Source organism: Fukomys damarensis, unplaced genomic scaffold, assembly GCF_012274545.1.
Source record: "Fukomys damarensis isolate Sample0158 unplaced genomic scaffold, DMR_v1.0_HiC HiC_scaffold_3, whole genome shotgun sequence".
Lineage (NCBI taxonomy): Eukaryota > Metazoa > Chordata > Mammalia > Rodentia > Bathyergidae > Fukomys > Fukomys damarensis.
In genome coordinates, this window is record NW_022900915.1 from 44,350,629 (window position 1) to 44,378,174 (window position 27,546).

The window sequence follows — 27,546 nt, forward strand, 5'->3', positions numbered from 1 at the left end:
TATTATTTTATAAACAAATTTAAGTATTTGCATCCAAATGTTTAGCATTATAATAAAATGTCACTTTCACTGCCAATAATCATAACACTAAAAATATGAAAAAGATCAAAGAAAGCAATTAAATTTAAATCAGATTAGAATTTAGTTATCATTCTAATGTTAGATTTCTACTCTCCTACCTTCCCATTTAGTCTTAGAACAGCATTAATAGAAACCTTTTCAAATCTGTAATTACTTTTATATATCTAAGGGCCATCACAACTGACTTTCCCTGCAAACATTTGGAAGAGGCGCCAGGGGAACCGAATTATCAGGCAACTTATCAAGGGACGAGCCTGGAGCTGGTCAGCTAATTCCTCCGCCAGCGCTGTGAACTGGATGCGGAAGAGAACTGAAATTCCGATCACAGAAGTACAGTGAAATACTGCACTTGTGAACCAGTGGACTGGTGATGATTTGTGAGGATAGTCTCAAATACTCTCTTGAGTTGCTCAAGTTTAACATGGTACAGAATTAGGAGGAAAAAAAGAAGGTCGGAGGTTATCCTACACGTTCTTGAGAAAAGAGATCGTGTATTCAAATACAGGGAGAGAGTTTGCAGGGTCCGCAGCTAGAAAGGACAAGGCTCTCACCCTTGGAGTGGGGTCGCCCCTGGGCCCTGCCGCAGAGCAGGCAGCTCTGAAGTGACTCACTGTGTTTCCCTCCGTGCTGAAATGCGTGAGCTCTCCTCTCTTAGCGTGGAATAAAGGTCATGCCTTTATGTCTGAGTTCCTACAGAACTACAGTAGAGATTTGAAAATTCAGGTCAAAGTGGGGAGATGAATCTGGGAACCATGAGTACATGTACAGGAGGCAAAATGCAAGATTTAATTGTGCAGGGTTTATAACTACAAGCAGCAGAAACCACCCCTGGAGATTTAAAAAGGAAGACATTACCAACCCAGTATTGTGGGACACAAATTATTTATAAGAGGGCTGGAGAAATAGCATCTGGTCACAGCTGGAAATAATGTCCTAAATCCTGCCTAGAACTGGCCCGGTGTCACCACAGCCACCGTGGACACTGGGTCAGCCCTGTGGCCGTGCTGTCCCATGAGTTCCCTTTTCTACAAACACTGGCTTTCAGCACCATGGTTGACCCCTGCCAGCCCAGACTGGGCGGGTATGGCTGGAGTCTGGGTCATGTACTCTTCCCGCTTAACTATAAGGAAAGCCAGAAAGGGGAACTTCTTGCTCTTTTTATCCTCTGAAGGCGAAGTCTAGTGCTGTGTTCTTCCAAGGCTCATAAAGTAGAAGAATTAACCAAATATGGAAAAGGAGTCCAGATACTCGGCATAATAACAGAGGTTTACTAGGAAGGATATAGAATGAATAGAGAGGAAAAAGAAGAGAGCCAAAGATAGAACCGTGCAGGCAGACTAACGCTGACAGAGTGGACAGAAAAGGGAATTCAGCAAAGATCACAGAAAGGACAGTAAAAAAGGTAGATTGAGAACTAGGAGGGTTACCAGGAAAGCCCCTGAAGAAGGGATTTACAAAGGTTAGCACTGCCAACAGGAGCCAAGAGGTCAAAGCAGACAATGCTGTTGGTGTCACTGCAAGAGGAGTTACAGGGAAAGGGCTGGTGGGGGTGCTGAGTGGGGGATTCGCAGACTGAGCCGTAGGTGGAGGTGAGAATGCGGTCAGGCGGGGGCCAGACTTGCTGAGACGGGAAAGGAAGCCAGGATCTGGAAGAAACTGAGAGAAGTGAGGTGTGGGAAGTGCAGTGGTCGTGTGACAGTGGTGGTCAGTTCAGATAAATGCAGTGAACTTGAGGTGGTGGCCAGTTTCTGCAGGCAGAGGAAATGTGGTTCAGAGGCCAGGTAATGCTAGACAACAATCTTTAGCTCAGAACTGCTTGAAGATTCTTTGCATAATAGTCATAGCTGAAATTTAGAGAGGAGAAGTGCTGAGAGAAAAGCAAACGCGGAGGAAAGGCCTGGAACAGAAAAGTGCCCAGTTAGGAGGTGAATGAAGAAGCAAAAGAGAAAGAAATAGAATTGAGCGAACATCATGCCCTGCTGTGAATGTCTGCACTTTCCGGAACTCACGTTGGAACCCACTGCTCCCCATGGTGATGCCACAAAGTGTTGGGGTCTTCAGTCCTTGATGAGGGTTCGGAGGCTCTGCTCTCATGGATGGGACTAGTGCCCATGTAAGCGGGAGTGAATCTGTCCCTTTCTGCCCTTCCTTTGGCCGTATGAGGACAGTGTCCACCCTCTCCAGAGGACATGGCAGCCAGGCACCACCTTGGAGACAGACAGTGAGTCTTCCCCTGACGCTGGGCTGCTAGCAGCTTCCCGATGGACTTCCAGCCTCCAAATGACAAGAAATAAATCTCTGTTGTTCATACGTTACTCAGCCTGAGGTGTTCTGTTATAGGACCAGGAATGGGCTGAGACACACAGTGACTCAGAAAGGGTGGGCTGAATGGGCTTTGGGAGAAAGGGACCACTCGAGGTCAGTGGAGGATCTAAGAGGTGACCACATGGTTTGATGAAGAGGCAGTCATGATTTGCAAGGGAGACATTTTAGTGGAAGAGGAAGGGAACTGAAATCAGATTATGAGAAGCAAGCAGAAAGCCACTGCAGTTTGCTGAACTGCCATGTTGCTGGACACGTAGATCGTTGGTTTAATACACCCAAGTAGACATTTAACAAAGTAGGGAGCCCTAAACAAAATGCTTGACAGAATAATAAAACAAAATGGAAACTTCACACCAGAGAGCTTGGTTTCCCTGACAACCACTTCTCAATGAGAAACTAAGTCTGGCAAAACTAAGCTAGAGAGGAAACCACATCAGCAGGATCTGTCATGGAAGTGGTAGCACACACAGCTTTGGGGTCAGGCAGGTTTGTTTTGATCCCAGCTGTGGAGTCTGCCCTTCACCGCTAACTTCCCAGAGCCTTAGTTTTGTTCTGTGTCTCTCCACTGTAAGGCTTGTAGGAAGAACTTTAGCAGAGAGGAAGTGCTTGGTAAATATTGAAGTGGTTACTGTTTTTACTGAACAGGTCACTAGATTCCAACAAAAGATCTCGCTTCCTCACATACTGAGAAATAAACCTTGTAATGTCAATTTTAAAAGGTTAAGTTGTCTGTGTAGACTAAGAAGCTTTTCTCTAAGATACAGTGTCCTAGAGGGATGAGTAGAAGCCAGAAACCATACTTTTCCATACGTGAAGTTTTGCAACTGAGAGTTAAAATGAGGAGCAGAACAATTCTGGCGAGGACGGGCCACTTGCATGTTGTGGATCTTGTACCTTATGCAACATGCCCAAGACCACGTTCTCGATTTCCTCTTTCTTCCCTTGTCTGACCCCCATATTCGGATGGACATGTGGCAGTCACCCATTAGCCTGGGCTCGCTCCCCACATCGGCCTGTCGCCAAGTCCTGCCGCTCCTGACTCCTCACCTGCACCTGTGCCACCTGCCTCTGTCACCTGAGTATGCAGCAGCTGCTCCCGCCTCTGCCACCTGCTCTCCATGCAGAAGCTGGGTCACCCCAGAAAGATGAGCAGGGCTCATGTCCTGAAGCCCGCCGAGGGTGTGACATGGACGTTTAAGTCTTTCATTTCCCAGAGACTTAACTGATTGCTGCACTGCCTACTATTAAATAGTCCTTCTCCTTGCCACGGAGCATGTCTGTGCATACTCATGGTTATATATTTTAGAATATGTCTGTGGGATAGCCATTTTCATCCTTTCATTTACCATGCTGCTGAAACTGATAAAGATTTATAGATTTTTATATTTGTAATATTTGGTTGGGTTTGGTCAATTTATTCTAGGGAGAATTTTCGTGCTGTGTTTTTATCTAACCAGACTTCAGTTTTTCACATCAATCTAAGATCTGTCTGTTTAGCAGCAGCATAGATTGCAGGGCTTGCACTGATGACGGTGGTCCCTGCTGCAATCAATCTAAGTAGTGTCTAGTTCACTGCAGCAACCTGTAATTCATATAATCACGATCCTGTGCCTATAGCCGCGCTCTCATAAAACGTTAAAAGTCTGTCACCTCATTTTCTACAAAGCTAAGGCAGAATTACAAGTATGGAGCCTAATAGCATCAAAATAATGAAGATGACTCACAAGGGCCTACCTGCCAGGGTTCTGCACACATTCTACACAAGCACTTTGATAAGCCAGGTGTGGTGGCATATTGCACAATCCCAGCACTGGGGAGGCTGAGGCGAGTTCGAGGCCAGCCTGGGCTACATAGTGTGTTCAAGGCCAACCTTCACTATAGCAAGACCCTGTCTCAAAACAAAGCAATCACTTTGACAAGAAGACTTATAAAGAAATATATTTCTTATATACTTTTGACCACAACATAAATGCCTGGCAAAATCCCTTTATTACAGATTTTAAGTTGAAGTTAAAATATTCCTCAATTTTCATAGTAAGTTAGAAAAGAAAATTAAAGAAATAACAATTCAAATGTCAAGTGCTTCTACTCAACTGGTTATTGTCACTTCTTAAGGAAACATGCTTACCAATTCTATTTTTCCATTAGCCAGTCCAAGGTTTCTTTTATTCAATATTTACATTTTAATATTAAATTAACATTTAACTTAAATATTAAAATTTAAGTTTTTGTTGTTTTTCCAAATCACAGAGAGTCCAGAATTTTAGAATGTGGCCAGATACTGTGTATAACTCTGTGTGTGTGTGTATGTGTGTGTGTGTGTGTGTGTTACTGGGAATTGAACTCAGGGTCTTCACACTGAGCTACATTCTTAGCCCTTTTTATTTTTTATTTTGAAACAGGGTCTCACTAAGTTGCTAAATTGCCCAGGCTGGGCTCAAACTTGCCATCCTTCTGTCTCAGCATAAGCCTTTTAAATATAGTTGCAAACAAAATCTTTTTTTTGTTTGTTTATTTTTAAGCACCAGGGATCGAACTCAGGACCTTCTGCTTGTGAGGCAGGTGGCAGCACCACTGAGCTAAACCCCCAGCCCCCAAAATCTTTTTATATACCATATTAATATACTGTGTCTTTTGTAGAATGTTTTTCCATAAATTCTGATTACTAAGCTAATCCTGAAAATTAGAAATACCCAGAAAAAGGTAACTTTTCAAGTTATTGTAGCATCCAGTCTCTTTAGGGGTTTTTAATATACACATCTTTATATTTTAATATCAACTGCATTTTTGTCAAAATAGCCAACTCCTAATGGCCAGATATGTCATTTTAATAAATGTCCTTATGTAGTGTGACGTGATAAGGGGATTCTGGATTGCACCAGTGTGGCTCCTGGGGTGAAAACTTGAGGAGTTTGGGGGTGGGGGGCTCTGTGGTGGAGCCCTGGCTCAGCAGGATGAGGCCCTAGGTGTGAACTTTAGCACAACTTCCACCAGCAGTTTGGGAGTTTGAATCAACAAGATCTTGTAAAACAGCATTTTGAAGCTTTATGACAGTGGTTTTTGAGGCAGGCGGTGAAACCACTGAGCCAAATCCCCAGCCCAGTTACTTTTTTTTTTTGGTCCTGGTGATTGAGACAGTGGTTTTTGAATGCAAAAGTATTCCTCAATTTCATCTTTAGTTTGGTTTGTAGTTTTTTTTTGTTTTGTTTTGGTTTTTTGTCCCTGGGCAAATGACTAACTTGGCTTTGATTAGCCTGAACAACTTATCATCCATCAGAATGCAATGAAAGTTTTTAAAATGCAAAAATTTGTCAGTAAACCATAGACTGTACAATCATATTAAGAAAAAAGTATTGTAGTTCATTTTTATAATTTTTGTCTCAGTTTTTTTAAACTAGCAAGCAATAAAATCATTAGGTATCTACTGTTTCTTGGACATAATTGCTACCTATTATTGGGGATTTAAGAGAAGCAACTGAAGAAGATATCTCCTTTATTGAGAATCTTAAAATAGAGTGGAGAATAAATTACATGCATTATATACAATCTACACGTGTATGTACAACATACACATAACTATATGAGCACAGATTACAGCTGTCAACCCTGCCCCGGTGAGTATAAGTTGATAGGATGAATCACTGCATGATTTAGCTCAGTCATTCACAAAATAAGGACACTGATACCTACCTATGGGATTTTAAAATGGAGCGACAGGTGGAGGTGGAAACATCTCCAAAGCTGAAAGAAGCTGGATGATTCTGATTTTGAGTATAAAAATAATAGCTCTGTGAAGGTTAAAAGAATAAATAGCCCACCGGCACTCGGTGAGTTTGAACTCTAGTTGCCCAGGGAGCTTGCTTGAATCCTGTCAGATTCCTGTCTTGCAAAACTTTGGAATAGCAGAGAAAGAACTCAAGCACTTTGAGAAGATAAGTTTGGCATGAGGTGAGTCACGGGGGCACATTCCCCCAAGGGAGAGGCTGTGGTAAACAGGGATGAGTCAGCCAGGACAGCGAGCAGAGTTGGCACAGTTTCCCACCAAGGTTGAGAATATTTGGCCATAAACCCTAGTGGGAAGGAAGAAAAGAGTGGGTCTAGTAGCATCTTAAAGATTCCCTGGTTTACTGTTTCCCTAGAACGCTTTAGAATCAAGCATACCCAAGGGTTTCTGCCCTGGGCTCTTCTCTTCAGGACCAAAGTCCTGAGGCTAACCATGAAAACTGAGCTGAAATGTGAAGATAGAAGTCTGAATTTTCCTCTTAAGGACAGTTTTCTCCCAAAGTTAATAAAGCTGAAGCTTCGAAGTCCTGAAAGAGGCCTCAGCAACAAGTTCTTACCATTGCACAATTTTGTAAAGTTTGCAAACGTTATAACTTCTTTTCTTATTTTAATAAATACTCACTTTTTTTTGTACCAAGGATCGAAATCAGGACCTTGAGCTTGCAAGGCAGGCAGTGGCACCCCTGAGCTAGATCTCTGGCAATATTCACTTTTTAAATATTCTCTTTTGTAATCACACACACACACACACACACACACACACACACACACACACACACACTGTGACTTTCCAAGTTATACGAGCCTCCAGTGGTATAAAATATGGATCATCCCTGAAAAACAAAATGAACTAACATCAATTCATTAGTAAGAGGCTGAGGAAACTTTTGGTAAAGGTAAGACAAGCAGCTCAAGGTAATGAAAAACATGCAGGAATTGTAGGGCAGAGGTTACAAATGTAAATTCCCATTGGCAGAAACAGCTACATAACTTGTAGAGCCTGGTACAACATGAAAAAGTGAGACCTCTTCATCAAGAGTTACAGTGACTTGGGCCGGGGATTTAGCTCAGTGGTGCTGCCGCCTGCCTCACAACAGCAAAGACCAAAGTTCAATCCCCAGTAATGGGGGAAAAAAAAAAAATGGTTACAGTGACTCTCAGGACTGTGGCAGAGAACACAGCACCACAGCCATGGCTCTCTGGAGTGGGGTGAAGGAGGAGCACCCCACCCCTGCCTACATTGCCTGGAGACCCTGGAGGGCCAGTGAAAGGAACCCCTTTGAAAGCCTCAGGCCCCGTGGACACCTGCTCTGGGGCCTGCATATGATAGTTCTCAGACTGGGTGCCAACCTGCTGCCTGCTGATTTTCTAAACGAAGTCAGTAGTCCGGATTTCTGCGTCTGTCCGCCTCTTCTTCATCCCTGTGTCCCCGCCCCCGTGCTGGGGATTGAAGCCAGGGCTACACACTGAGCTACCTTCACAGCCCTTTTTTATTCTTTATTTTGAGACAGGGTCTCACTAAATCAATAAGCTGCCCAGGAGGCTTCAAACTTGAGATCCTCCTGCTTCAGCCTCCTAGAGTGCTGGGACTGCAGGTTTGTGCCACCACATCTGGCTCCGTTGGCTAATTTTTAAATATGGTCGATTCAAATTATTTGAAAACCACTTCAGAGACCGCAGCAAACGTGTCTGGGCAGGCGATGGTATAAGATCATCCTGTGACCTCTTATCTGGAATCTTGGCCTCAGAGCCAGCGAGGTCCGGATCTGACGGTGGTGGCCACTACGGGACTTTTATAAGACACAAGACCTTCCTCTTGCTCAGAGCTGGCACGGAGGAAGTGATACCAAAATGTCAGGTCAGTAGCTCACTCTCAAAGACATAAGCAGATTGCTCTCTGAGTTACTTGTCTTAGAAGTAGGAGACCTTTCTATTTAAAATCCAGTCATAGCTTTTCCTTTGAGGCTGTGTAAGTGGTAGACCGAGGAAATCCCCTCTCTCCAGTTCTCGTGACACAGCAGCAGCAGGGAGGCTTGAATGTTCACTTCATTCTTACATAGGAAGTACGGTTTAGAAACTCAGACAACCTGCTACTCAAACTAGGTACTGGGTGCTGGACGTCCTTTTTGTGGACAGGAGGTTGGCACATAGGTGACCACTGACGACTGATTTGAAGTTGGCATGCTTCTGCACTTTTCAGCTGAAGCAGCTGTAAATGACCCTTACGAGTGTGGATGAATCCAAGTTCCCAAGCTTAACAGAGCAAATCCGTGCATAAATTACATGCCAAGGCCATTTACCACCCCTGATTTCCTATTTGCTCTGGTTAAAACAGCCTTCTTATTCTTGCTGATTCATTTGGTAACAATCCATGCTGGTATTTGATGCTATAAATTAAATCCACACTATAAAACAGCTCATCGTAAGATTTTATCTGAGAAAAAGCAGACCCGTGTTAAAAGGTATATGGAAAATGCTTCTCTTAGACAAATTATAGAAATGCCTTTAGGATAAAAACAAAAATGTCTATTCTGTAGGTAGAGATTTTGCAATGAGGGACGAAAAGCATGAAAATGCACACTAACAGGAAAGTGTGAGCTGAGATGGAAAAAATAAGAATTTAATAAAGCTTACAGGTAGATATGTAGGACAGATGTCCACAGGGACAGTAGAAACACACACACACACACACACACACACGCACACAGTGCTCATAATTAATAAAGCACAGGTAGATATGTAGGACAGATGTCCACAGGGACAGTAGAAACACACACACACACACACACACACACGCACACAGTGCTCATACACTCACACAAATAGATCTACAAATAGGAAAGAGTATTCAAATAAAAATGTTAATACTCACATGTCTCAAATGTGGGATATGACTCCTCTGTTTTAAATTAGTCTTGTTGAAGTTCTATTCCTGCCTGCAAGATACTCATTTACTATAGGAAAAGAATGTATCCTCATGAATATTGATAAGCTAATCCAATATATGTGACTAGGTGAGGAAACCAATTTAATTATAGGAAAGAGTATTCAAATAAAAATGTTAATACTCACATGTCTCAAATGTGGGATATGACTCCTCTGTTTTAAATTAGTCTTGTTGAAGTTCTATTCCTGCCTGCAAGATACTCATTTACTATAGGAAAAGAATGTATCCTCATGAATATTGATAAGCTAATCCAATATATGTGACTAGGTGAGGAAACCAATTTAATTCCCAGAAAGAAATTATTTGGAGCAAAAAATTATACTTGCTAATACATATTATTCTGTTGCTTTAGAGCCTGATTATCTTTTGAAATAGAGACATTGGTCCATGTCTTTGATCTAATATCAGAATAAGATTTGAATTGTTCAGCTATGAATCTTACAGAGTTGGATCAAGAAACTACAGTACACGGTCATCTTGCTCCTACGATGTCCATTCTGAAGTCTGTGGAGCAAGTGAATGATTTCCCCAGTGGCGGGAGAAGGGAAAGTTCAGGGTTACCCAACTTCCCGTGGTGGTCATGGCGAAGAACTAAGGGACTGGGAACTCGGTATTGTTCTTAAGAGCCAGGCTAGCAGATGGCAAGCAAAGGAAAGGGACGGGGAGCCTGGGCCGTGGAGGGGAACATTCTACGATGTGGTTTGGCATGGAGGGCCTGCCTGCTTTATTCACCCTAAGGCTCGAGACAGACTGAGGGTCGGAGAGTGAAAGCGGAAGGAAGCTCACAGCTTTGTGTGGGAATCGTAGCCTCTCTCCTTAAGCACAGAGAGGAAGCCTGACCCGGCTCAGGTACTGAACCTTATGATTTAAAGCAAAGCGTTGTGTAGCCACCAGAAGAAGAGTCAGCACATGGTGAGGGCTTTCCCATCGTACAGAAATGTCACATTCTTACGGAAGATACCCCATGAATGGAAGGCCAGCCAGACAGTGCCAGGTCCCTTGATGCGTGTGAAATTGCACAAGCCAGGGATTATTCCAAAATAAAAATGCCTGCAGGAAAGAGAAGCATACATGGCATTAACGAACACTAAAAAGGAGACTTTGGTAGGAGTACTACTTAAAGCTTATTTAAAACATTGAACAAAACTATATACAAAAATCTGTTTTAAAAATTTTACTTAGGTGGGTGTGTCAGACTGCTTGCCTAGTAGTTGTGAGGCCCGGGGCCCATCCCAGTACTGCAAACCAAACCAAACCAAACCAAACCATAAGGTATTCCATTCTGGCCAACTCTTACACAGAAAGGGGAGGAAGTTAGTAGAAATGTAGTTTTAGGTGTTATGGTTGGATTTGGAGAAGATCAGCTGGAAATAAATGAAAAATCTACCGTAGAGGGGATGTGGGGGCTTTACCACCAAGCTACCTCTCCAGGCCTTGAAGATCTAAATTAAGTCCACGGTCTATGAAACCCTTGAAAATATAAGGGATGTATCACTCAGCTTTCCTGTCTCAGGGACACGAAACTGCGCACCCACAACTTAGAGGAAGAGAGGTTTACACGTCAGTGAAAATCTGGACCAGAACCAGCACTGACCACTCCAAGTCCCACCTTCTGTTATACTTTTGCTATTTATTACCTGGGAGTCAAATTCTAAAAAAAAAATCGAATGTTTTTGGAAGTTTTACACAGCCGGGACATTATCAGTATCCTCTCACTGAAGTAATAGTAATTTTAACTTGTTTCTTAGTTAATCCCTCTAGCGATTGAAAGTTCATCCAAACTTCCTTGTCGATTTTTCCCTTCGCAGTGATGAACAGAAGTTTCTTGCCTTTTGGAGTTCTTGGGTTTCTGTATTTTCCCCACCAAACCTCAGTCGTGCCACGGATTAAAATAAACAAAACCAGTTTGTGACCCAGGAAGAACAAGCACCTCCTCAAGGTCTTCTACAGTCCTTGTAAATCGTGGCCCTTCACATTTATTTCGTGAACTTACCTGGAATTGCTCCTGAAAGAGGAGTCACCGTGGTGTTTAGGTGAAGCCTCCCAGGAGTAGACGGTAGCAGCCTTTGAGGTGTCTGCACCCTTCTGGAGCCATTTGGATCCATCCAACAGGGACGTACAAGGCACTTTACACCGAACAGAACAACGATGGCACAACGAAAGCAGCCCTGCGTGGCAGGAAGGCCCCGCCCTCTTCCTGCACAAGTGGAGATGTTGCCATCTTTGGGACCAAAGGCCAGTGGCTGGAAGAGTCCCTGGCCTTCTTGACCAAAGTCACGCTGCTTTCTGGGACGCATAGAGAGACTGAATAGGACAATTAGAAACAAATCAGACGCAAACAGAGCCCCGGAGGAAAGGAGCAAAGGAGTGAATCCAAGCCCCACCACCACGTTCAGAAGTCGGGGTTGTTCACGCATTGCAAGGAAAAGGAACGTTCGGTGTTACCTGAAGGCCCTGGGTTGAAGCAACGCGGAGGACTGGACTTAGCATCAGCGTACCTTGTCAGCGTCATCACTGTCCACATGTTCTTCTACAAACCTGATCCACGCAGAAAAGCGCCTTAAAGATATTTCCCACTGCAAGGAAAGGCCTCGAGCAGATTCCTTTCTGAAGTGCCGCCTTAGGCTGAGGGCTTTTCTCTTCCAACAGTTATAGTCTCCCAGAAGAAACCACTAACCACTGCCCGGACTCAGTCCCACCTTTCTCCCAGGGAACTGTACATCACCTTGGTCTGTCCTAGTCTGCTACGAGGCTGCAGTTTACGAGGAACTAGGAAGAAAGTCTAGCCTTTCCACCCAGGAGATGCCGATGGTGGGGTTAGCGGGTGGGAGTCAGGGTATGGCATTTTCCGTGCAGCTTGGCTGGGTTAGTTCAGGTTTTGTCAAAAGATTTCTGTATCAGTCACTTTCCTGTCCCAGGGATAAAATACCAGCTATCTACAACTTAATGGAGGGGAGGTTCATTTTGCTTATAGTTTTAAAAGGTTCAGTTCATGGTCAGTTTGTTCTGAGGAATAAATAGTGCCATAGGAGGACCTGTTGGAGGATTCAACCTGAGGCAGCCAGGAAGTAAAGGAGGAGGAGGAAAGAGCCAGAGAATACTCCCTCTGGGGCCAGGCCTCGGCGATCCCTTCTTGTAACCAGGCTTTGTGTCTAACAGCATCTTCAGCTATGAACTCATTGCCGCATGAGTCCACAGAGGAGCACAGCAGTCCCATGATCCAATTGCCTTCCAAAAGCCTTAATTCTGAAGACAGGAGGCTTTTCGGAGACATTTTAGATCCAAACCATAACAATTTCTATCTGGCCAGCCTATTTCTTTCCTCATTTTTTGACAGGAGAAAGCAGATTTTATTGAGATATTTGTCTAACATACACTGGCATTTCTGAAGGCTCCATCAGCTGCCAGCTCAGATATGTGAGACTCAGGCAGAAAACCAGGCAACTCGACATCATGTTGCCTGTAAGTCTGGGATCTCTGTCCTTTCTACCTTGGTCTCTCCACTTCCAGAGTCATATAGAACGTCCAGGGTTTTTACTTCTATTAATGAGAAGACTAAGGGGAAACGGGTCTGCTCCATCTTTGCTTGAACCAGAAATCCCACTCCTTTAATGGAAAATATTGCTTTATTCTCGTGGAGCTCTACTATCCCTACTTGGAGGAACTTCTCCAGTAAAAACCAAAATCTATAAGCACTTGTATTCGTCTAAAAGTATTGAGGGCCCCTGCCCCAAATACTTCAGCTAGGCTGCTGCCCGCCGTGCCCATGGCTTGGTAGTTGAGGAGTTGAGGGACATCCTGCCAATTCCCATATGTCAATGTATAGTGAGACGAAATAAATGTACGAAGTCAACTTTAAAAGATTACAATTAGAGCAGCATGCACTTTTCACCTATAACCTCCCTTCCCCTAGATAATGATGAAAGAAAAAACAGTTCCTTTTTATTGTTTTTTATTTAAATCTTAATTGGACCAGGAATGTCTCTCTCTCAGTTAACGTGCCATAGGACCTCTAGCTAACACCCACAAACACCACGTCAGTTGTACAGGTGAGGAGTTATGACCTTGGTGCCTCCCCTGCTTGGCAAGGACCAGCCTAACAGAGCCACTGAGGTAGTGACTGAGGTAAGGGTGAATCTTCTTACCTCACAGCTCTTTCGTGTTCAACTGGAGGCCCCATCCCAGGTTTGATGATCGATTTGCCTGAAGTTGGAGGCTGAGAGGTCGTTTCGGGAAGTTCCACTTTTCATCTGCTTTGGGGCTTTCCTACCTGAAGCCACTGGCTGGCCTCTTTCTTCCCATGAGAGCTCTTGCAAAGCGAGAGTTGAGCCGGTTGTTGAGAGCTTTCCTATTCAGACAAGGATCCGAGCTCCTGTAGACCGTCTCTTTCTTCTGGAAGACGCCCCCCAGGCAAGGCAAGCTCTGCCGACTGCATTCCACGCTCTCTGCCTCCGGTGGTGGTGGGTCCTGGCTGTTCTTGGCCTGCAGGTGGTTTCTCTGCGGTGGCCTCTCGGGGGACGTCCCCTCCCGGGGCTGGTAGGACTCCTTGAGGATCTGCACTCTGTGCTGTAGGATCTGACACTCGTTCTCCAGCAGGGCGGCGATCAGGTGCAGGGCGTGCGTGTCCTGGCTCAGCCTTCTCACAGCCTCCTCCAGCGTCCCCTGGGTGGGCATGCGGCTGTGTGGCTGGCTTCGGAGCTGAGCCTGGCTGTCCCTGTGAGACTGCTGGTAGGACCTCATGAGTTCGCTGAGCTCCGTGTGCTGCTGGCTCCAGTGCTCAGCTTCCTGCAGGAGCTGCTCCATGCTTTCCCGGAGTTTAGCATTTTCTTCTTGGACCCCAGGGACCCTTGCCCCTTCTTTCTTACTCAGCTGAGCTCTGGTAAAGGTTCTTTTCCCTTCCGAATGCCTTTCCCAATCCCTTGCAGAAAGGTGTCCAGTGTTTGTAGGGTTCTGGTTTTCCAAAATCAGCCCCTGTTTCTCCTCTAGGTCTAAACAAATTAGCAGGTTTTCTGACACCACTTCATTGGCCTTATCCAGGCCTCCAGCTTTTTCTTGATGTTCTGACTCATCTTTAGAAATGTTGCTTTCCTCAGAAGATTCTTTTGCTTCTGCAACCCCTCCGAAGCCTGCCACACTTCGGAGAACATCTCTGAGGTCCCTGAGGAGGTCCTGAAGCTTCTGGGTGGAGAGTGGCCCTGGGACGTGGCGAGTGATCTTCGGGGAGGGGGGGGAGCCCCAGCAGGAGGGAGAAGGGGAGTGGATCTCCAGCATGGTGGCGGTGAGCCCAGGCCCCAGAGCCTCGTGGTGGGGATCAGGAACTGGGCTCGGGGTGTGGGAGACAGGGGCTGTCTCCCCTGAGCTGTCAGAGCTGGCCATGGACCTGGGGGAGCCCACGAAGGACAGGGGCTTGTCCTTGGGCACGGGGCTGGAGAAGCTGAAACCAAGAGGGCAGGGAGCAGAGGGCGTGTTCATGTGGAAGGTGACATTGCCGGTGGCCTGGGGGTGTGGGGGGTGGAAAGGGGGACCAGGAGCTGGGGCTCCATCTCCCTTTTCCGGGGCTCCAGTACTTATTCCCTGACTCTAGCAACCAGGGCTTTGTTCTGTCACTGCACTGTGGCTCGCCCCCAGCTTCGGGTTCCCTGAGTCACAATGGAACCCTCTTAATGCCTGGTGACACCCGTGTCGGCATCTGCCTTGAAGCATACCCACCCCATTCTTCCCTAGAACCTGTTCCCACTGTAGGGAGATGCTGCTGCAAAGGAAGCTAGGGTTCAAAACAGAACCCCAAAAGGGCTACGCTTTTTGTGATCTTAGGAGAATAATGTCAGCGATCTCTCCAAAAGTGTCCTACTGATGTGAGGAGAGACTATCAGAATGAATCTTTAGCAGCTCGGTGACAAGCTGGGCACAGTGGAATGTATCTATAATCCCAGCTATGCAGGAGGCTGAGGCAGGAGCATCCTGAGTTGGAGGTCAGCCTGAGCAACTTAGCAATATCCTATCTCAAACAAACAAAACAGAAACAAAACCCCAAAACACAAAATCTCAAACGGGAAAAAAGAAACTGACCCACACAATGTACAAAATGGCAAACTTTAAGACAAGCTAAGCGAGTTTATTCACGAATCATTTATATCTGCTGACATAAAACTTTAACCACTACTTCCACAGTAGCTGTTTAGCACAGCCATTTATCTAACGCACTTGACACAGCTGAGTGCTTTGCAGGTGGCTCAGAGTTCTGGAATGACTTGGAACCCAGTGTGTTCGTGTCTCCTGTCTTTAGGATCAGGACCTTGGGAACAGGAAGTTCAAAGCAAGTTTGTGCTGCTTGCATGGGACTTTTTCTTGGCCTTCAAAACTTTGTTCTCAGCAATTCTACTTAGTATATTTTTGCTTCCAAACTTAAGGAAAAACTCATACTGTTTCTTTTTCCCTAGCAAAGAGACTTTTGTGTGTTTTTTTCTTCCACACCTACCATCTCCCATGGCCTCAGTTTCTCTGAACCTCAGGCTGCTCAGGGACTCAGGGCCAGGGTCACTCTGACCCTGGGACTGTGGTTTTGGTTCTGTGTCCTGAAGAAGGGGCGCACCTCCTAACCCACTCAGGACACCATTGGCCAACACTGCCCGTCCTCATTCAGTTCCAGAAGGTCGGTTTGATGGCCTCCCCTTTGACTCCAGTGACTTTTGAGACAGTGTTTAACCACCAGGATTAGGGACACTTTTCCTTGATTTGATAATTGATTTCTAGATTTACTGCTTTGTGATCAGATAATCTCTCTTGCCTGACAAGTATGAGGTCCTGGGTTCCATCCCTAGCATTGCAAAAAAGAAAAGGTCTACAATTGATGTTTTCTTTTTGCCTAATAGCTTGTAGATGTTAGTACTTGAAGGGAAAAGTGTTCTTCATCTGATGTCTTGCACTTGCAATTTTTCTATACTGTTGGATGGACATAAATCTGATTCTACCCTGTCTTGATTTTTGAGGAAATTGGTTTGAAGTTAGCTTAGTCAAGATAGAAAGAGAATTTTATTCCTTAACCAAAAAAAGATTTAAGTATTTCCTTTCTCCTTTCCACTGTGATGAATTCCAACAGATATTTCTGTTAATTTTTACTGCAATTGAGATGCTGAAAGTTATATAGGAGCTAAATGAACCCAAACTTGGCAACTTCCTTCTCCTCTGCCTCCTCTTCTTATTCTGCCTCTTCTTTCTCCTCCTCCCCCTCCCCCTTCATTTTTCTTTGTGCCCCATTTTCTTTACTGACCTGTATTCCCAGTGGATAACCACAGAAGGCAGACACATTTGAATTGTTACAATTTTCAGCTGCTACATTTCTCATAGCTTACAGACTTAATAAATGAAAAAGGGCTATTTCTAAAATTATTAGAAGAAGAAAATGTGTATGAAAATTTTCTTTTTAAACCAGTTTGGCTTTCTGAAAATATAAAATCCTGAGCCAGGCGAGGTGGTGCACACCTATAGTCTCAGCAACTCTGCGCGCCCGCCTGGCAAGCACAAGGTCCTGAGTTCGATCCCAGTAAGGTGGTGTGGTGGTGGGGTTGTCTACAATCTCAGCAACTGAGGAGGCAGAGGCAAGAGGAGTGCAAATTCAAGGGTAACTTAGCAGGACCTTGTCTCAAAAAGAGAGGGACTGAAGATGTAGCTCAGTGATAGCTCCTGGGTTCAATTTTCAGTACTGTTTTTTTAAAAGTATGTTCTCCTTACTGTACTTGAAATTAGACGCGTATCGATTTAAACATAAACAGATAAAACAGAATGGGCTCCTCACCAGTCTTGTGATAGAAACGGATTTCACACTGGCCCCCCCCCAGAAAGAGGCAGGTGGGGGGCTGCGGGCGCCCTCGCCCCGGACCCCGGACTTCGAGGGGCCTGGTCCCGCCATGCACCGCGGCCTGGCCGCCTCAGACTCAGGCTCTACCGTCGCTTCCCTAGGACAGGCGCCGCTGGACGCTTCTGGCACCTTTTCCTCAGCCGAGCCTCTTCTCTTTGGCCACCAGGTGGCGATGTAGGCTTTCAAACTCACAGGTGGCTCGCGCGTGCGTGCGTAAATATCTGAACTCTAGAATGAGTGCAATTTTAGAGTTGTTAGGTCGGTTCCCCGCATCCCCGCCCAAGGGCGCTCTACCACTGAGCTGCTTCCCCAGCCATTTCCATTTTTTTATTTTGAGACAGGGTTTCCTCAAGTTGCCCTCACTGGCCTTGCACTTGTGATCCTCCTGCCTCAGCTTCCCAGTGGCCGGGATCACACGTATGCACCATCACACCTGGCAGAGTCTCATTTTCCCCGGGTCTGGAACAGGAAGCTGTGAGGAGCTGGGACCTGAGTCCTGGTCCCCCACCTGGTGTGAGTTTGCAGGAGAGGCCGGAAGGGTGCTGTGTGGGAAGCGGGCTGTGCTGCAGAGCAGGTTTCCCACGCAGACAAGATGGGATTGTTTTGCAGGACCTGGGCAAAGGAGCCTATGCAGTGCTTAAAGGGGGAAAAATACGGTAAAGGACACATCACCAAGGAGGACGGGAAAAATTTCGGGGGGTGTTTGGAGGGATTAATAGAAATACGTCTTTTACAATAATACTTTTCTTTTTTTTTTGGTGCTAGAGATCTAACTCGGGACCTTGCACTTGCAAGGCAGGTGGCAGCACCACTGAGCCAAATAACTGGTCCAGTAATACATTTTTAAAAACATTCACTGTATATGTTGATCAGCCCACAACGATCAAGCATTTAAAGCTATTTCTGTCCAAAACATGATGCTCTGTCCAGCAGCACCAGAGCCAGGACTTCAGCCAGCACAGGCCCAGGCATGTTCTAAGCTTCCCACCTCTTGGAGTCGGGCTGACCAAGGGATGGCCCTTCTTGCACAGAGGAGACAGAGGGGGCAAAGGGGCCCCCAGACACCAGCACAGACGGCCCTGCTGCACCCCTCAGGCTGTCCCGAGAGCAAGCCCCACGGTCCAGTCACTTTCCACACAGCCGCTGCTTCTTCACCAAACCCAGCATGAAAACAGACAGAGCTCCCGGCAGCTGGAGGACGCCTGTGCGGGGGAAACTCGGACGGAGCACATCTGTGTTGCTCTCTTCCGGAGAATCCGGCCTTGGTCAAGGAACGTGGCCAAGAAGCTTCTCGTGGAGGAGGGAAGGTCTGGCACATGGAGCCTCGGCTTATCGAGTACTACTTGTTGAAAAAGACTCCCCATGGAGTTGCCTTGGCATTCTTGACAAAAAGGTATGTTGAACAACTCCACTGTTTAAATTTAAGAAAAATGTATTACAGTAAAAGACTTCCTGCCATTAATTCACCTCCAAATCCTCCCCTCCTCTGAAGCACACACTCACCCCACCACCATCCCACTTCCTGCGGCAGCTCTGGAGTCCTCTTTCCTGAGAGTCTATAGTTGAACTGTCCTGGCTGCCTCAACATCCCGAATAGATTCAAAACATTTCCCTGGCATGGTCATTTTGACTTCGAGGAGGAGCCAGGAGTCCCACAATAGGACAGAGAATCACAAGAAGGGCGACAGAGCTGGACGAGTCAGAAACGCCCTTCCTGGACACCGTGGTGTCCCCTGGCCATCAGTCCTGAGGAGTGGCTCCCTGAAGAGAAGCCTCACTTGCTGAAGACAGGGCCACCTGTGAGGTGAAGACAGAAAGTCCCCAGGGATCGCATGTCCTGCTCTGCCCTGTCAGCCTGGGGGACTACAGTGCCGCGCCTGTTTGCTTCTCATGGGCTTCTGCAGTTCCCGTGCACTTGCCGCTCTAGATATCCTGAAAACAGCAGCCCTGTTGTCTCTGCCCGCCTCTTCTGGCAGAGTTCTTCCCGTGCCCTCCCGTCTCACCTGTTCTCAGGGTACCGAAACCCCAGCACTAGGACCTGCCTCTGCTCCAGGGCCCCACCAGGTCCCGGCAGCCCCTCCTGGCTGACAGACCGAAGTGCCAGCTCCCGTGTTTTACTGCAGCGTCTCATCCTCTGCAGTGATGGCTCCCCGCTCCCCGTGTCCAGGTCCATGAAGACTCCTCTTGCTCTGCCCCTTCCCCAGACCTGTCTGGATGGCACTCACCTGGGAAGATGTGCTGGCCTTCTGCTGGCAGCTTGAGAGAAAGTGAAATCCTGTCCTCCTTGAGGCCAATCGAACAAACTTAGCCTTTTTTCTTCCCAGCCTCTCTTCAGGGCGTCTTCCATGTCCTCACACTGCCACTGTGGGGTCTTGGTCACCTTCTCTGTGCCCTTTAGCCCTGCCCTCGCCTGGATCTGCCTGTGCCCCTGATGGCCCTGTAGCTGTGGATGTCACCTAAAGCAGGCCAAGCTCTGGGGGTGAGAGATCACCTTGGTCATCACAGGGTCCTTTGCTTTTTCCTAGCAATGGATCTTTGGGAAAATCCTTTGTCCACTCTAGGACTCAGTTTCCTCATCTGTAAATGGAAATAACATTAGTCCTTATCTCACAGAATACCCATAGGATTGATAAGGAAAACTTTTATAAATAGCAAAACCCTATAAAGTGTTACAATGTCTCTAACTGCTGTCTCTAACAGTGTTTGTTTGTATAGCTCAGAACTAATAGGCACGGAAGGCCCTAATTGCCGAATGAGGCATTTGGTCTGACCCTGAGATAACAGGGCACAGCAAGACTTTGGGCTCCTAGAGACTGAAGTCACCTGATCATAAAAGTGTCGAGATAAAAAGGGCCATTGCCAACATTCGCTCCTCTCACCCTGAACACCCCCTTCCTACGGACTAAGATAGATAACTAGGTGAATCTTGAAGGTAAACTCCCTAACAGCAAAGAACTGTTACGTCTGGGTTGAAAAGATTAGCTAGTTTGTGACCGTGATTTGAACGGGGAGAATGAAACGTAACCACCCAAATGAAGTCACGGCTGTGGAACCCTGTAAAAGGAGGAGTTGTAACCCAGTGCGTCATCAAACCAGGCACAGCTTATGTGTGATCAACCCTTATCAATGAGTAAATTTGTTTTATTTTACTTCCATTCTGCTGCCTCTCTGTGCGTCACTTACTGATTCCTTCTGTAACAGGATCAAGTGAGAAAATCCAAGCGTGCTAATTTCCTGTCCTATCAGAGAATGCCTTTACAATCCTTGTCCTTTTTTTTTACGATTTTGCCCTATCAGAACAAGGCTAGAACTTTGTCTTGTTTCCCTCTGTGCCTTTCTCCAAAATCTGTGACATCCACAACTCAGGGAAGATACTTAATTGCTTTTTGCATGATGGTTGAGGAAAGGTTAGAAGTTGGAGAGTTGCCCTGGGGGTCTGTGGCTGAAGCTACGGAGTTCCCCAAGATGCAGGGAAGAGATGGACAGACCGAGCTGAGTTAGCTTGCGTGTCTCAGTGGCCAGAGCTGCTCCTCCAGTTGTACGATCATGGCCCTCATGGTCCCCAATCCTGAGGAGAAGTCTGCGTCCCATCTTGGCTTTCTGTCCTTCTGCCCTCTCTCCTAGGGTTCTGCCTGATGCAAAGCTGCTACTTCTGCTGGTTCTCCTCCTGCTGGGACTCTTCTGGGGTAGTTTGCTGGAAGAATGTTAGCTTCTGTGAAGAGTTAAGGACACTGGCTCTCTGACAACATGGCTGAGTTCCATGTTGTTTTCCAGCAGAACCTGAGTGCAAGATCCGAGTGCCGGTGTGTCTGTCTCCCAGTCTTTGTAGGGCTATCGGCTTGCCGTTCAGCCAGCAGTACAGCGGCCTTTGATCCATTTGTCCAGTGTTGACAAAGGTTTCTTTTGTAACATCCACGGCTGTTTTTTAAGTTCTTATTCCAGTCAGCGGCCAGCTACTGCAGCTGCGGGACCGCTGACTCAAAGCCTGAGTTTCATTTTCTTTGTGAGCAAGACCCCTTGCTGTCTTTCAGAAATTTTGAATGATATTTGGATCACTGGGCTCACTTCAGCCTTCTACTTCTTGTTTTAAGTTTCTGGTTTCACTGGCTGGAATGAGGTGGTATGTACTTATCCCAACACTCTGGGAGGCTAAGGCAGGAGGTTTGCAAGTTCAAGCCCAGCCTGTGCAACTAAGGACTTAGTGAGAGACACCCTGTCTCCAAACAAAAAAATAGCATGAAAGGTAAAAAACATAAAAGGTAGCTCAATGAGAAGGCCCTGGCTTCAATCCCAGGACATAACCCCCTGAAAAATTTAGTGTTGGGAGGTAGCTCAGTAATACGGTGCTGGCCTTGTCTGCCAAGGCCTTGAGCTTCATCCTTAGTACAACACACACTGCTGCCTCTAGGTGAGACTACCTTCTCCAGGCCCTCCACCATGGTTCTGACCACGCCAGTCAAGCAGGAGAGAGAAAACTCCCAACCTGCTGCGTCCGGTCCATGGCCCCGAAAATTGAAGCATGAATTCCAATGAAAAATGGAGGTTATGAGTGGAAAAAAAGTTATTGACGTTAATGATTTTTTTTTTTTTTTTGGACCAGGGATCCAACTCGGGATCTTGCACTTGTGAGGCAGGCAGTAGCACCACTGAGCCAAATCCCCGACCAGAAAAGAGTTGTTGAGAGAGACACGGGACTCATTAAGCGGGGAGCATGGCCCAAAGGAACGAGGCACACACAGCTAGCAGTAGGGACGGGGAAACAGGAAGAGCTCCCGGGAGACAGAGGTCCTGAGCGGGTGCCCCCGAGGCCATCTCTCAGAGAGAGTTTCGTAGGGCAGCGTCACAGGAGGGCAGAACGCCGGCAAACTGCCATCCAGGAAGGTCACAGCGCTCTGCCGCTGAGCTGCCTGTAACCCTGGGGACCCCTCACCCTCCCTCCCCGAGGATGTACTGCCACTGCACTGTCCCCCAGTGATTCATCCTACCCTATCCACTCTTGAAGGTTATTGTTTTCAGTATCACTCATCATAATTTTCTGAAATGAAAATACGTTGTTCAAAGTTTAAAACTGTGTCTACTTTTTTGTGCCCATAAAGCTGTTTTTTAAGTTATAATTGTTGTAATACCAATTGACTGAAACCACAGATTTTTGTAAATAATGATTAAACCAAAACATTGGATCAGAGAACATCTCAATGAGAGCGAATGCAGATAGCAGCGTCTTTCTTCACGCAGACCTGCGGGTGAGCACTGCTTGCTGCTGGCACAAGCGTCAGGCTGGTTTTAAGAGAGAATTCAGAGAGGACCCGGGACGGGAGAGCGGTTCCTCAGCAGCAGTCTCTCTCAGTCCTTTTGACATCATCCAAGTTCTATGCTGAGAAATAAGATAGTAATCTGTCATCCAAAACAACACACGAGCTGGGCAGTGACACATCCCATACCCCCAGCTCTTAGGAGGCGGAGGCAACTTAAGACCCTGTCTTTTTCTTAGTAGTAGTAGGAGGAGAATTTCACCATACGTAATGATCGCATTCATCGTAGGGAACTTGTACCTGTACACGATACGTCTTCATTATTCTTTTTTCTCCTTCCTGTCTCCCTTCAACCCTTTCTCCCCATCCCCATTTACAAAGACTTTCTCCCCATTTTCTTTTTAGGGGCTGGGGATATAGCTCAGTGGTGCTGTGCCTGCCTGGCAAGTGCAAGGTCCTGAGTTCAATAAAAATCTCTTTTCCCTTCTCCTCCCCTGGCTTGTTCCCCTTCTCACTGGAACATGTTCTTCCCACTCCCCAATACGTATCCTCCATTCTGCTCTTTATTTGCCATTTGGTTTGTCGCACAAGAAAAACAACACAACATTTGAAATTGTTTCTCATTTGTTTCACTTTACATTAGAGATGACTCAACTTTATCCTTCGTCATGGCACAGTAGTACTCCCTGTGTGTAAATACCACATTTTCTGTATCCATTCGTCTGTTGATGGGTACGGGTGTTTCAAGATTTAGCTGTTACGAATTGTGCTGCATGCACAATGCATCACTGTGGTATGATGCTTTTAACTCTTTCGGGAGGCTACATTGAGAGAACAGCTGGAAGACCCTGTTTTAAAATAAAATAAAATACAGGGTTGGGGACGTAGCTTAGGGGTCGAGTTGCCAGGACCCAAAGCGTCAGTGAAGTCACTTTTCTCACAAACTGCCCTGCTCTTGTCTGGGGGTTTCTCTGAAGTCACCGACATTTATTCTCCAAACCCAGTGCTCTTGTTACCGGAGGTCAAACAAAGACAATGGCCCTGGGCATGATGGCGCATGCTTGTAATCCCAGTCACTCGGGAGGCTGAGGCAGGAGAACAGAGTTTGGGGCCAAGCTGGGTAATTAACAAAATGTTTTTACAAAATAAATGCCACCTGGATTCTCAAGTCTGCTTCCGCTCACTGTGCTGGATGCACTGTGTGCGGGATGTGCAGGCCCAGATCTGTGCTTGGAGGAGGAGCCCCAGGGACCCCTTGAGTGCCTCCCACCACAAGCCCACACAGAGTCCCTGGCCCAGGGCTGGGCACTCAGTGGTGGAGCAGCTGCCTGGTGCTCGGGCCCTTGTCCCAGACCATCGCCCAGGGAGCCATGCCCGCACCCAGATGCCGCTCCACTCTGTGCGCTGTGCTTAGCTGTTGGTGCATTTACATAGTGCTGCTGGGGAGCGAGCTTGGAACTATACTGCAAAATGGGACTTGAAAAGCTAGATGCTTTTTTCGTTTAGAGATAAGTGGCTTCTCCAGATCTCCTGCAGAGCACATGGCCAACACCCCCTCCTGTAATCAGCCCAGGTGGATGACAAACGGATGTGAGGGCAGTGGCCCAGAGGTCGGGCCAAGAAGCTGGCCTGGAGGTGTGTGCTGTCTGGTGGTGTGAGGAGGCACCCGAGGAGAGGCCAGTCACACACAGAACTGAGAAGTGCGCTCACGATCACGTAGAGAAGTGGCAGCTCAGGCACTTCCCCTGGGGAAGTTAACTGGAATCCAGGGTCCCCCGGGGGGCCCAGACCCACCCCATCCATAGAACAGGACTGCATGGGAGGGGCTGCTAGGCAGTGATTTAGAAGAAATAGTTTTGTGGGGGGGTCGGCTGAGATTCCTGGAAATGCAAACATTTCTGTTTCCATGGAGGGTGTGAAACCCCAGGAGAAGGTGCTGGCCACATTACAGGAGGAGCCGTTTTCATTCTTTTCCTTTTTAAAGATGGATAACTGAATCATTCTTTGGATTCTCTCACACGGTTCCTTTATCTTAGCATCAGGCTCCTGCTCTTTGCTTTCTCAATTAAGCCGACTTAGGGGCTGTCAGTGTTCCCGAGGATTTCGGGTATGGTGGATTTGGAAGGAAAGGAGCTGAATTTAACCAAGAAAATGTCGATCTGGACCTTGGGTGCCTTTGGCTGGGTCTCTGGAGCAGCAGTCTTCTTAACAGTACATTTCCTATGCTGGTTTCCTTGTCTCTTTTCCTCCTGTCTTCTATCTTTTGTCCTCCCTGGCTGAGTCAGGACAGAGTTGCTCCTCCCTTAGTCTCCCTGCCCCGAAACAGGACGTGGGGCCTTCTGAGGACTGCTTGGAAACCAAAGAATCCAGAATCATTTCCCTGGTATGCAGAGAACAGAACTGGAAATGTGTTAAAATTTTGTAGTAAAATTGGAGTGACTGTCATGATTATTTTCCTGATTCACCCAAATATTTTTATTTAAGTGAAAATCATGGAGACTTTCATGCATCTGCAGAGGGTTGGGGTAGAGCACTTGCCTGGCCTGTGTGAGATTATGGGTTCCATTCCCAGGTCCTGTGGATGAGAAACAGGAAGCAGCCTGGGTGGTCACTGGGGTGTGACCCGGAAGAGTGATTCTTGTCCCCGGGGTGCTCTCCTTTCTGGTTCCTGGCTGCAGTAGGGTGAGCTGCTCCCCTCCCCCATGACTTTCTGCTCTGGACCAGCCAACCAGGGACTGAAACCCCCAAACCTTGAGCCTAAATAAACCTCTCCTCCTTTCAGTTAAGATCTCAGCAAAGAGTGACCAAGACACCAACACGACAAAACAAATCAACACTAAAATCAACTGCAAAACTATTACATATTTTTTATTCAAAGAGGTAAAGCCTTTCTAAACCTTCTTCCAAGCTTTCTTAACACTAAGGATTAACTAAAAATCTGATGTAATAGAGATGGGGGATGTATTTCCTTCCAGGGATTTTGAGTTGAGGCCTCTCATCTGAGAGGATTTTTAAAACCTGAAATTAATTTGTTCCCAGAAGGGTTGAGCAGGGCTGAAAAATCTGTTGAACAACTCTACCTTCTTCAGTAATGTGCAATTTGTATTCCCTCGACTATTGTTAAGTGTTTCTCTTTGTACTGTCTATACTCAGAAGACTTGCCAAGCAAATTAATAAGGCAAAACTTTCTTTTTCTTTTGCTTTGTTCGTATGAGGTTTTAGCATCAGGGCAATGCTGGTTTTCTAGATTGAATCTGGAAGCATTCTGTCCCTATTTCATGGAAACTTTTGAGGTATGCTGGTGTTAGTTCTTTTAAGGTCTGATAAAATCTTCAAACTCAAGATGAAAAAAAGCAAATTATAAACGAGTTATTTATATGTAGTATATACATATGTAATTATATTGCCTAAAAGGAGCTCATTCAGTTAATTTAAGAAATTGTGGGGAAAATATTTTACAAGGTCTGCCAAGAGCTACAGCCTTACCAAAATAGATCTGTCACTGCCTGTCCCTGAGAAATCTGCATCAAAGCAGCTTGCCCGTCCAGCTACCTATGTGGTGGGAACACCATGTCTTCTCAGAAAAGTCTGCAGAGCACACCAGGCATCACCGCCACCTAATTTATTAACCAGACACACCGACAAAGAGTGGAATGACTCACGTGGAGTTTTTAATTTTTATTTTCTCCTCTTTTTTATTGACAGACACTGCTTTGGGTTTATTTGTACCAATACCAAAGGGACACCCAGCCGCAGGCGGATGGTAGCTTGGGTCCTGAGCTCCTGCCCTTCTGTGCAGAGGCCCCTACTCCCTGAGAGTTCGCGGGTGCCCGCGAGTTGGAACTGGAGCCAGGGTCGGGGCTGGGGCTGAGGGGAGGCAGAGGAATAAAGATGGACAGAAAGATGAGGAAACCCTACTGCAAAATGCACCTGTCTCCAGGTGACGGTGGTTTCTGGGCCTCATGGAGTCCCCGGCAGTGTACATCAGCATTCCCTCCGTCAGCTTTGCTCCTTTCCTTCCAGACCCACTGCACCCAAAATTTCTCAGGAATTTGGGCATCTATAGAGTGAGCCAGGCCTCTCACAGCTGCCGTAGTGTGTGTGTGTAACCCCTGTGCTGATAAACATAGATTGCGGGGGTCTCACTGCTGCCTGGCGAACACTCAGGATTCACTGGAACCCTGAGCAGGAGATGCTGCTTCACCCCATCCACCCTCCTCTTCACCGCAGAACACTTTTCCTGGTGGAAGGAATCTTATGAGTGTTCGTCTCTAATGACTGCTTCCAGTGAGAATTTATACTTGAATATTAGGTCATCTAATCCCCCGAGACCTTTACTGTTTGTAATTTGATGTAACTCTCTTCATATCTTATAGATTCAGAATTAATAAATGAAAAAAAAAAAGGTAGGGAGCAGGAGCCTGACCCTCAGAAAAAGGAACAGGTCGAGAATGCTTAGATAGCCCACCTTACAAAGCAAACGCTGGCTCACACCTGTACAATGGGCTAGTACTTGGGATGGGCCACCTTCTCCCGGGCTAAATGTTTCCAGTCCCAAGAAATAAGGCGTCCCCCACCCCGCCCCACTCACACACTATTTCCCTCCCTTGAAATTTCTGTGTAATAGATCCCTTTATGCCTAACTGGGGGATCCTTCAAGTTCTTTTTCTGCGACGGGAGCCTGCGAGCCTGCTCTGCAGCGGGCAGGCTCAGGCTCCTGGGCTCTGCCTCAGAAGCCCCTTGGGCCCAGTCTGGTGACAGCGCCACAGGTGTGCCTACGCCCGGGCCTTGACCGGGGCCGACCAGGGGGAGACGTGAACACGTCAACTGATCTGCAGCTGGCGATTCCGGATCTGACTCGCCCTTGTGCTTTACGAGGCCCCAGCCCAGTCCGCATGCACCTGATGTCTTTGGGTTGTCAGCCTACAGGTTTTCCGGCTTAGGGGAGCGGTAAAGGGGACCGATCCCAGAAAGCGCTTGAGCCGAATCCACAAGTCCACAGCTTGGCTCAGTTTTTCTGTGCTGCTTGGGGATGGCACCAGGTCTTAGGCAAGCGGGGCAAGGGCTTTACCACCCAGCTGCTCGCCTGGCCCCACGCCCAGCGGGTAGACGCGCGCTTCCTCAGGAGAACTGTGTGCCGCGCTGCTCCCAGAACCCGCCCATCCTGGACTCGCTCGGCCCGAATCCAGGGTTCCGCTGGGGGTTCGTCACCTCCCCTGGCCCCTGCCAGCCCTCATGGGTGTGGCGCGCTCCCCGCCAACTCCCAGCCCAGGACCGGCCGGTTTCCCCCAGGCCGGGTG

The 27,546-nt window shown here is 47.0% G+C and overlaps 1 protein-coding gene across 1 annotated transcript; it reads right to left on the reverse strand.

The window, feature by feature from the left end:
• Positions 1 to 13,077: 13,077 nt before the first annotated feature.
• Spz1 (spermatogenic leucine zipper 1) lies at positions 13,078 to 14,709 on the reverse strand. Its single transcript, XM_010643027.1, has one exon. It carries the CDS (start codon positions 14,606 to 14,608, stop codon positions 13,403 to 13,405), a length of 1,206 nt encoding a protein of 401 aa, XP_010641329.1. The 5' UTR covers positions 14,609 to 14,709; the 3' UTR covers positions 13,078 to 13,402.
• Between the last annotated feature and the right edge of the window lie 12,837 nt (positions 14,710 to 27,546).

What these genes read in the sequence shown, in the direction of transcription:
- Spz1 (XM_010643027.1), bottom strand. Translation starts at nt 14,608, where the DNA reads ATGAACACGCCCTCTGCTCCCTGCCCTCTTGGTTTCAGCTTCTCCAGC.